Here is a 12025-nt window from a genome sequence, read left to right on the forward strand (position 1 = left end):
AGAAAAGTGAGGCACTGTAATCTCTTTTCCTGTTGTTTTAAAACAACAACAGAGCTTAATTAATAAATCCAAATACACGAAAAGCTGTAAATGACTTAAGTGAAATTGAGGTTGATGATGTATTATAAGTGCTTGAAGTACTAGTTATAACTAAGATTATAAAGAGCTTACCTAGAGAATTGAGGCGATGTATATCATAGAGAAAAAGACACGTTCTTGTTGATGGAAAAGTAATTAAGTTAATCACACAATTTTCGTTTATCTTTCTGTTTTCTGTTTCTAATCGAGATATATGCTAGACTGAGTTCGTTTTAGAACCTGTAAGAAGGTCGTGTGTCTCCTCTGTACATTAAAGTTTGCCGTTAGCAACCACAAAGTTTGCTTTGACCATTGAAGTCTGCATGTTGAATTACATGTTTGCACGGATACCAATGTAAGGGATTTTTTACGTGCTTGAGTATCTTCCACTATTTTGTAGATTCACTGGAACAATCCTGAGCTTCGCTCCGACTACACTGATAGCTCCGGAATGACATTGTACTACACCAAAAATCGCCGGCCAAATGACCTTAAAGTGTGGGGGGTCGCCTTATTCCAGGCTGATATTCCTCCTGGTGAAGAAGAATTTGAAGTAGAAGCATGGTGTAGAAGTGACTGTACCTCGCGATACTTGTCTGGACCAGTCTACATAACAAAAGCAGTTAATCACATGCACTACCTCGGTGAGATACTAAACTTTGTCACCTAAAGATTAGCATGCGTTTGATCACTTAGCCAGGTAATAAGATAGCTAAACTGCAATTTGGTGTCACAAGGTTGTTACGGAAACTGACCCATTAATTAAGAATTGAACCTCTTTTAGATTGCAGTTACAGCAAATATGAATGCAAACTGGGTGACAGATAAATAGAATGCGGACGTCATGATTAATTATCTGTCACCCAGATGCATTCATATTGGCTGTAACTGCAATCTGACAGACGTTCAATCGTTATATTTACATATCCTCATACGATCTGTCTTTTATTAATTATTCGGATGAGCTTAATCTATATTTTCTGCTGCCACAAAACCTAAATGGTCCAATTCTTGGAACAGCCGCAGACGGCCATTATCGGACCGAACACTTTCCAAACAATGACAACTGTTAAACGCAGTTAAATGATCTAATTATATGTGCAGAACATCATTCTAATACAAAAGTAAGAACTAACCGTCCTTTTCTGGATGTCTTCATTGTCTGCAAAACCCGTCAAAATTCGACTTGTATGAACCAAACGACAACAACAAGACGGCGGCTATCGTACAAATTGTGTGACGTCGCTGTAATGGTGGTGGTGGTTACTAACCATTACGTCACGGAAACAGTGGTCATGTGACCAGATGTTACTGGACTTTCCATAGAGTTTTGATCTGGTGTAACGGGTTTTTGTAATATTTAACAAATCATGGTCAAGTTTATTAGCAAACACGCATCTGCAAAATATATCAAAAAACTAGATGCCTGTTGTTTGTAGAACTATTTTACAAGAATTAAAAAAAATAACCAATTCGGCGGCCATTTTGAAAATTTGTATTAATGTGTATTTCTTTCGCTTCAAAAAAGGCAAAAAATCACCTTTTTTGACACTAGATTGATCACCTAAGTTGTCATTGTGTCACCATTAGCAGGTTCAATTTTGGTGTACAACTTTATCATGTTTAATATGATAAAAATAATATGCAACAAACTGGAAAATTATACATTATTGATATTTTTTTACATATTTAATGTAACTGAAGCACTTTTGATTTTTGACTCCGAAAAGGTAAACAATAACACAAATGATAATGGAACAAAAAAAGAAGCACACGGACCCCCCCATATTTGTGGATGTTTTAGAAAGAGAATCACAATTTCTTTTGATTCATTGAATACTAATAAAAAAGTTTAATAGCAGAACTTTTTATATCAAGCGTTTAATCTGCAAAAAATGGTAAAAAAATAGAGGTAGGGGTAACTAAAATCGGCTTACTGAGTTAAAATAATAAGATTAAGAAATTTTACTTCCATAATTAAATAGAAAATAATATTTTCATCAATTGTACAAACATTCATACATATCTGATAACACACTTGGAAGAAATGGTATGAATTTGTTCTGCAGATGGTCAAAACCCAAACAATCACCTAAAATCACATGTTGTGTTAATTTGGTATATTTGACCGATTATAGAACAAAAACGAACACACGGACATACAGTTTTTGGCATTTTCTACTATGCCATTAACTCCTTTTTCCAAAAATCCATATAAGAAAAAACGTTTAATACAGGATTTGTTTGACTTCTCAGAGGTGTACATCCTTCATGGAAAATAGGGAGGGCAAATGTAAATATAACCGATTGAAGTTCGTGTTATGCAGACAATAACACTGTTATGTGCAGCAACTCTACGCATTTTTTTTTTAATTTTTATGTTTATATGTAGATAAAGAATGTTTTATAAAACAACATATACAAAATAATTCATATATGTATTATAGTTGTTGCGCCGCAAATGCTGAACAAATGGTCCTGTGATACTGGTCCTTCTCTACTTGTGATCGGATGATCGGACGGCGCAGTGCATGGCGCACTTGCCTTTCACTAAGTCGGCCAGGTTTTGATTCTTCGATCTCCGATGCTATTGATGTAATGTACCAAACATAAAAACAAGCAATAATGATGTCGGAGAAACTTCAATAATTTTCCTTAATTATTAACTGAATATCATAAGTATTAAATAATTAAACACCCTTTTCCAATTAAACAGGACGAAAAGAAAGGATCCAGCTATATAGAGACGGGCTGCTGGTCAGGGATATAACAAACGATGACACATATGCCTACGATAAGTTCGTTGAATTTTCGTAAGTAAATATTATATAATCGTGGACTTCAGGTGAGGTATATCCCTGATTTACGAACATGGTCTATAATGATAATTATCTTATGTTATAGTAAAATCTCTATATTTAATATCAAGTCTGCCGATTAATTGATTGATTGATTGATAAGTTTTACGTCCGCTTCACTACCGAGTAGTTCGGTTATCCAGCAAAAGATAGGAAAATCAGTAGAACGGATAAAGTATGGAGTGAAGGGATAGAAGAGGGGGACAGGTTAGAGAAGGAGCCGTCTGTCCTATATGTATTTACTGTATAAGTCTATTTTTTTACAAGACGGCTCCGAGGTCTAATGCTGCCTTATCCTAACACTAGCAACACCAAGTCTGGACCGGTAGTGAGGCAGAAAGCCGCCAACATTAACACCAGCTCCTAACTATTCTATACATTTGGTTTGTATAATATGTAATTTAAAGTCCTTATAAATGTCTTAATAAAGATACCCTAGTTCTAACGGCCAAAAATTTGGAATAAAGCTTATCCTATCCTCTGTGCCGGCATTTACGCGCCTTTTTTTCGAAAAACTCAGAGGGACCTTTTTCGTGCGAGATTGGACAGTTCTCACACGGGCCACCATTTATAGTCCTATCCGACGGACTGTGCATTAGTGGCTAGTGGTTAGAGTCATGCATGTGCTGTTTTTTGTTGTCCGTTCAATGTAATCCTCTCCTCATCATTCGTCACTGAAAATATAGCTGACCAATGTCCTCTTTCTTACAAAATTTCGTCTTGTCTTTCACTTAATTCTGTTCATCGTTCCGACATTTTATGATTTTTAGTGTATAGTGTGATTATTAGTATGGGAAAAGAGAAAAACGGGGTGGGGGTGGGGTAACGTTAGTGTTATTATTTGGTTATAACATTGTTTTGAGCTGGAAGGGTTGGAGATTGAAAGAAATGATGGGTATCAAAGAAATGTGCCAAGATATTTATGGGCTGTATCGAGTGCTAGTTGTATGGACCGGAGATGGGTTGGGAGGGGTTGGTTGTGGGAGGATACTCAGGGGTCGGTGTATTACTTATATGTGCTCATGTATACATCTACATTATGTATATATTATGTTTTATTAGTTATAACTTCGCTGTGTTATTTGTTTTATAAAATTGGTTTGAGTATTTTGATTTATTGTGTATTATTAATATTACCCCTATTCACTGTGTCAGATAAACAGATATTGCTTATTAATTCAGTATTCGCTTATCCCGTTATTCTTACTTACCTAACTAATAGGTCCATATATCACTGGCGGCTTCCCTCCTTTACCCGCGCTAACCTTGTAGAGTTTTACGCCGAATGAGCGAATGGACATATTACCCAAACGAACCTGGTCTATAATGATAATTATCTTATGTTATAGTAAAAATTATCAATAATTTAATATCAAGTCTGCCATTATAGCTGTCATTTTATACCATTTGACTAATTTGTCCATTTCCTACACGTGATCAGCGTATACACTGACGAGCCTATAATGCATATGTACGTTATATTCGTTGGATGGATTCGAAACATCAGATTATTTTTCAAATTCAACTTTGCGGGGATTTTACAGGACGTGCCGGGAAATGGCATCAAGTGATAAAACGGCAGTGAAAATAGTTCAATAATTTCATCATTAACTAACAATAGAATGTAGCTAATTCATAAATTGATGCAGATTTGAGATATTGAGAGTGACATATAACAAGACATTTACTCGCTTTGTTGACTTACTGACTCGGTGTGCAAATAGCAAAACATAGGAAAGTATCGTCTTCATCTACCAGGGGTCGAGATGTGTCGGATTGGATAATATATTTGACTTTTTTTTATTAGTGAAGAATAAGTCATTGTCCATTGGGGATTTTGTAACATCTCAGGACAATGACATTCTTGATTTGACAGAAACCTGGTTAGGTTCAGATATCGATGACCAGGTCCTAGCTGAGCTAATACCAACAGGCTATGCATTCCACCACAATGCTAGACTCGGCAAACGTGGTAGTGGGATGGCTGTTCTGCTTAAGAAAGGCCTAAGTGTGAGACATCTCTCTTCCAGCCATGATGATGTATACACTGTACACACACTTTGAGCACATGACTTGTTCTGTCATTGCTGGTGATAAACAATTTAGATTGTGTATCATTTACAGGCCTCCACCATCTAAACAGAATGCTTTCCGAAATACAGTGTTTTTTGATGAATGGTCTACCTTTTTAGACCACCAAGTTGTTGTACCACAAGAGATTATTATCACGGGTGATCTAAATTTCCACATAGACGATCTATCTAATGTTGATGCTCGCCAGTTCTCTGGTCTACTAGATTCCAGGGGTCTGATTCAGCATGTGAAAGAAGCTACACACACACATGGCCACACACTTGATGTGGTCATAACGAGGGAAGATAACTCAGTCATTCATGGAGCTATTTCAGTACTTGATCCATGTCCAAGTGATGTAAAGGGGAACCAATCCGGTGATCATCTTGCTGTCCACACAACACTGAATTGTAGTAAGACAGCTCATGCAAGGAAAGAAATGAGCTTTCGAAAATTCCGCGAAATTTCAATACCAGATTTCAACAATGACATTCAGTCTTGTTCCGCCCTACAATCTACTGAAGGCGAGGTTGATGATCTTGTTGAAGCATACACATCTGGTATAGAAGCCCTCATAGATAAACACGCACCTCGGCAAACTAAGGTGATAACTGTGAGACCAAATGGCCAGTGCTATAATGAAAATCTACGCGTAGAAAAACAGAACCGTAGAAAAGCAGAGAGACAGTGGCGACGGACCAAATTAACCGTTCACCAACAGATTTATAGAGAGCAATGTCGGCTAGTTGGTCAAAGAAGGCTGATTATTCGGAAGGAATCGAAGAATGCGGCAAGGATAATAGACAGGTTTTTAGACTCACCAAAAACCTAATAGGACAGAAAGGTGAAATTATCCTACCAAGCTGTAATTGTGAAAAAAGACTTAGCAAGCAAGTTCAGTGATTAATTTCTGAATAAAATCAGCTCAATCAGGAAAAATATTGCCGAAGTGAACACCTCTGCTGACATTGACATCTCTGTCATGACTGCTGACATTGCATTTGATGGGGAACCATTGGCAAAGCTCTCACCAACAACCCATGACGAGTTGCGCAATATTATCATGTCCTCGCAATCAAAGTCCTGTGAGCTTGATTCACTGTCTTCAGAGGTATTAAAGCAATGTCTTGAATCACTGCTTCCTTTGATTACCTCAATCATGAACAAATCATTGGCTGAGTCAAAGGTTCCATTATGTTTCAAGAAGGCACATGTCAGACCATTGTTAAAGAAGCCTGGAATGGACAAGGAGGAGTTGAAAAACTACCACCCAGTTTCAAATCTGCCTTTTTTGTCTAATATCTTGGAGAAGGTTGTGTCCCGGCGTTTAGAGGTTCATCTCCATGCAAACAGTCTCCATGACAACATGCGATCGGCCTACCGCATGGGACACTCTACTGAGACGGCCCTCCTACGTGTACATAATGATATAGCTTCTGCTATGGATAACACGTTTTACCCATTTTATATCTAATTACCTATCAGATAGACACTTCAAAGTCCGTGTTGTTCAACTTTTTCTGAAACAGTGTCAGCAAACAATGGCTCTCCAGCTCAAGGTCGGTGCCAGAACTGTTGAGACTTTTCAGCTGTTAAAAACCTAGGGGTATACTTTGATAGTTCACAGAACATGGAGAAACAAGTGAACGCTATTGCCAAATCCTGTTACTACCAGATCAGGAACATCGGTTGTATTCGGCAGTTTTTAACTGCAGGTGCATGCAAGATTTTGGTGCATTTACTTGTTACCTCTCCGTTGGATTATGGTAACGCCCTGCTCTGTGGTATATCTGACAAACTAACTAGTCGTCTGCAGAGGGTCCAGAACACTGCAGCACGGTTAGTTACTCGTACTCCAAAGAGAGAGCACATCACACCTGTGCTTTATTCGTTGCACTGGTTACCTGTACGATACAGGTCGCAGTACAAATGTCTGGTGTACATATACAAGGCACTGAATAAAACAGCTTCTTAGTACCTACAGGAGCTTGTTACCCTGTATCAGCCGTCACGATCACTGCGGTCGGAGTCAGAATCTTTGTTGTGTGTCCCAAAATCTCGTACTGTGACCTACGGAAACATATGCTTTGGGAGGGTTTTGGCTACGTTGTGGAATAACTTACCATCTGCTATTGGAAAGTCAAATACCCTGGCCAAGTTCAAGAAGGACATCAAAACTCACCTCTTCACGTCTGCATTTTAGAATCTTTGCAAAGACGTCATGTAAATACCACCCTTTTATTTGTTCAATTATGTGCACATTGCTTGCATAAATATATAAAAGTGATTGTAAGCCTTTGTTTTTTGTTTTCACAATTATAACCTTTACTATTATCCATATGTTGTAAAGCGCTTTAGAGTAATTTTACAAATTATATAGGGCGCTATATAAATGTTGTATATTATTATTATTATTATTTATTATTAGGGAGGAGGAGGTCTCTTTTTTTCAATACAAATGCATATTTAATCAATTCTTTGCCTAGTTATGAGTGGTTGATAAATCCCGCTAAAATTTCACGAACATTCCTTAACCTATACAAAATCTATAACTGATTTGTTTTCATAAGAATACATTATTGGAGTTAAAAAACGCTTAAATTATATAATCTTTTCCCTGGGCTCCAGTAAGGCTTTCTCCTATGGAAAATTTCAAGTTATCGAATTTAGTTACGTTAGGAAACGTTCATGAATCTGGAGCCAGATAATTGTACGACCACTATTTCATTAAGCTAAACGTTCAGATTACAGAGTCAGAGTCAATGTAGCCCCGCATCCATTCCATGACCCGGATTTCATATAACAAATAATATAACAACATACATATCAGAAGGAAAAATGTTTATTTCTAATCAAAAATTATTTTATTACCATAGATTGGAGACTCCTATCGAATTCAAGCCGGGAGATGAAATCAAGGTAACTTGTACTTACAGAACTGTTGGTAAAGACAGGACGACGTTTATAGGAGGGGGAACTACAGATGAAATGTGTATAGGCTTTCTGTTTGTCTTCCCAGCTCAAAACCTAAATGGAGATTCGTGCTGGTCAATGCAGGACATAGATTTGTGTAAAATACGAGAATTTGCATCAGACTTCCCGTTGGTTAACGGCTGCAACTTAAAAAAAATTGCCAATCCATTTAACCCAGAATCCATTACCCTTTTTAAAAACCTCAAGAAACTTTGCAAACCCTTCGATATTTGTACACACGAATGCAAACAATATGTACAGGGTATATCAGAGAGTAACAAGTGTTTCCAGGGAAGCATATACGCCCTTTACCGGCAAATGTCCATAGGGATTTCGTCACACTTTATGGAACTATGGGCAGCCGTCGATTCTTGTAAAACGGAGATTGAACTGGATAATTGTCAGATACAGTGTGACTCAGGGAAGAACAGCGACAGGACCATTGGGCGCGGATAAAATTACAGCCGACTGGACAGTGGAGAATAAACTTTGAATAACAGAATACTTACTCGCTTCCTCTTTCGACAGCAATACAATTTTGTCATTGACAAAGTAAAGTTCCTAATCTCAATAAAGAAATGATTGAACATTGAGTGTTTTTAAAGTTAATATTATAAAATAACTAGACGTTGCATTGCTGCTAATGAAATTGAGCTACGTATATATTCAACAAAACTTGCGCTATATTTTCGCGTTGTTGGATTCGAAATCTTGTGTGTTAGTGTCTTCCACTTATGTAGGCACAGTAGTCTAGTGGTAGGACACCGGGCTCGTGACCGAAGGGTTGCGTGTTCGAGTCACGGCACGGCACTGTGTTGTATCTTCGAGCAAGATACTTCACTCCGCTTGTTCCAGTCTCCTCAGCTGTAAATGAGTACGTGGTTAGCTGTTAGCGCCGAAATAGCAGCTTCGGCTGTATGCTCCCCAGGGAGTTGAGAAAGGTATTGGCTAGTTGCAAAAGCCCTATAACAACGGATAATAGTTTGTGAACCGCTTTGAGACGACCTACGAACTAGGTTGTGATAAAGCGGTATATAAGAACCTTGAATTATTATAATTATAATTATTGAGGATGTTGCTCCGTATTATTTAAATTGCTTATGATTGACGCCATACATAATGTAGGTTATTCAATGTATCAGGTTATCGCTTAAGGTGGCTCCACACTTTCGCAATTAACCAGCAAAATTCGTTAAAACTTTCATATAATGGTTATGCAACTATGTAGAGTTGATTTTATGAAAATCTAAACATTCCGATAAAAAATTGAACTTTCGTCAATTTTAATATTTTCCGGGTTTTCTGTGTGTGGCATTGTTCGGAACAATAACAACAATAATAAAATGTAAAGAAGCATTTCTAATTAACCCTACAAAGATTTTATTTATCGCAAAATATGAAACACATGTTACAAAAAGTGTTTTTATTGAATTTGTACGGATAAAAGTGATTATCTACAAGCTAAAAGCAAACAGGACACAAAGATCTATACATATAGAATGGGAAATTTAACAAAATATACTCAATGGCTTTATTATTAATTTATTTTACATTTTCCAATCACTTTGATCCGGGTGAGAGTTATCTTCCTTGAAAAAAATCGGAACTTTTTGCAGAGGGATGACATTTTCACAATGACAGTTGTCTGTGTTTACATATAACAAAAATGATGGAAATAAATCAAAAATATGATATCAAAATTATCAATTTATTGTTCTTTAATGGAACCAAATTACCCTCTTTCATGTACACTTTGGACATAATTCCACAGTCCGCTAACTCACGATATATTTATAATTACATGTCAGGTACATATGTGACCGGAGGCTATCGCATGGTATGGTGTTCTCACGTGCACTCACACATGTATTTCATAGGTATCTTGATATTTTACAAAACATTATTTTCACAGAGTAAGTAGACTACATTTGTAAACACAATTTAATCGCAAGAGCGAAACTCCCTCAACAGCGAAAATCGTAACGAACTCGAGCTTATGAACTCGTGTAAGCACGTGATATGCACATGTGAGGTCGGTATACGTCCGCATTCCGTGTGTTTCCTATATGACCTTCTTGAGGTCGTCTGGTCTCATATCACTGTGTTCCCGTGAGTCTGTTTATGTCTATGAATTTGAAAGCTTTATTCCTGAAGTACGTGTGATTATACATTTCCCGGTAAAATCTCGACATCGGGTGTTGAGATGTTTACCAGGGGCCTGTTCGTTTATGCGGAACAACCGGTTTGACCGTTTATAAATGTAACAATTTCGGGTATAAATCCTGCAAATGTGTATGCAGGCCTTGCAAGGCTTTCTCAAGGCTCGCCTGAAAGCAGCATCGGATTACTAGGTCCGACCTTATTTAATAAACGAACAACAGTGGTCCAATCGGTTTGACCGTTTAAACGAAAACGGCCCTGCTGTTACTATAATTTGCACTACGATATTGAATGCCCGATACGCATTACGGAAATGGCGACCCGGTGTACATGCACATTTTGATCAAATTAATTGAGTCCGAGCAATCGGGAACCGTCGGCACTCTCCGTAAACGAGAAAATACTTTTATATATTAAGGTAGCAGAGTACAGTAGCGTACGGTGGCCATGGGTGATATTTTTATACAATGAATGACCCCTGTAATATAACATGTATCAAATTTTTTAAAAAAAATCACTAAAACTTGCATATACATGATGAAGTGGACTATGTGGGCTTCATAATTTTTCAACAAAAAAAATCGAATTTGGTATGAGACTACAATTTTGGGCATTTACAAATCTGTGTCTACACAACAAAAGCTAGCTTTTCATGTAGTCTATTTTTGTACTCAGCACATGTGCAAATATTGTGAAAAATCCACCGGAATGACCTATGCTAAAACGTGAGTATTTCTGTTACCGAGTAGGCGATATTTAATTTCAGACAGGTTTAAAGAAAAACAATTCTACTTGCGGGGGTCAAATTCTGGGTTAAAAATCATGATCTTTTGCATATTTTAGTGTTATTTGATGTGGTTACCATGGTTTTCACAAGTCCCAAACCTGGGGAAATCACCTTTTGAAAAAAAATCGTTCTTCTAAAAAGCCCGTATTCAAAATGTAGTTTATTAATATATATATATATGTAGGTGTGTTGTGCAGGATGAATCCGCTATCCATGTTTATCCGAGACATGCCTTATATGTTTTGGGTCAAGCCATTTCTACTGTACTCTGCTACCTACATATTTTCTCGTTTACGGAAAGTGCCGACGGTTCCCGATTGGAGTCCGAGCTGTACTTTTTCCGGAAGTACGTCACGAAAATGGACGCTGATGACGATGTGTGGAGTCACCTTAAAGTGTACTCTGAACGAAAATAGAAATTAATATATTATTATTCTATATGATCCAAACACAAAAATGTCGAAAACAGCATACAAATCGATCATCCCAATACCGAGATATTGACGTGGAAATTGTACGATTTTCACCTGTCCGTCTTCTACTAATTAGCACCCTATCGGCATTGACGTCACAGGTTCAACGCCTGTAGCAGTCACAATTGAATAGTCATACAGCATCAGATTGCGAATTGATATTGTTTTAGTTTTGAGGAATTAGATTATGCTGAATACAACATTATGTAGATGGTATCCAGTCATAAAAAATGCCAGAATTACCAGACAGTGAGTTTAATTGAAACCAAACTGACGACTTTGAATAGGGTAACATAGAGTGGTAGCATTGCATGAACGAGTTTGAGGGAAAATAAACAGAAAAAGTCTTAATGTTGTTGATCAAAGATATTTCTTAATTTAAGCTGGAAAGTCTGTTTGAAATAATTATACTATATATGTCTCTGCTCTACAATGATAACTTATCCAATCATGTCGCCAATGAACAGCACTACATCGTGACCAGTTTCTGTGCAGGAATATTCTGTGGTACCTCTACGGTCCAAAAATACGGAAAAATATCAGTGAAAAATGTTTACAACATAACATCTACGTTAGTGTCTGCTGTTTTTAAAAGTAAATATTTTTAGTATAACCGTATAATG

At 37.2% G+C, this 12025-nt stretch overlaps 1 protein-coding gene across 1 annotated transcript; it reads left to right on the top strand.

Moving 5' to 3' along the window:
• Window positions 1–478: 478 nt before the first annotated feature.
• Window positions 479–8564, top strand: LOC110455628 (DBH-like monooxygenase protein 2; the record flags this gene model as incomplete). The annotated part of the gene is made up of 3 exons (XM_021505854.1): window positions 479–722; window positions 2795–2891; window positions 7886–8564. Coding segments are annotated over 3 exons (894 nt in total), but the record flags the coding sequence as incomplete, so codon positions are not given.
• Window positions 8565–12025: the final 3461 nt, after the last annotated feature.

The sequence above is a fragment of the Mizuhopecten yessoensis genome, unplaced genomic scaffold (genome assembly GCF_002113885.1).
Source record: "Mizuhopecten yessoensis strain PY_sf001 unplaced genomic scaffold, ASM211388v2 scaffold8335, whole genome shotgun sequence".
NCBI classification, from domain to species: domain Eukaryota; kingdom Metazoa; phylum Mollusca; class Bivalvia; order Pectinida; family Pectinidae; genus Mizuhopecten; species Mizuhopecten yessoensis.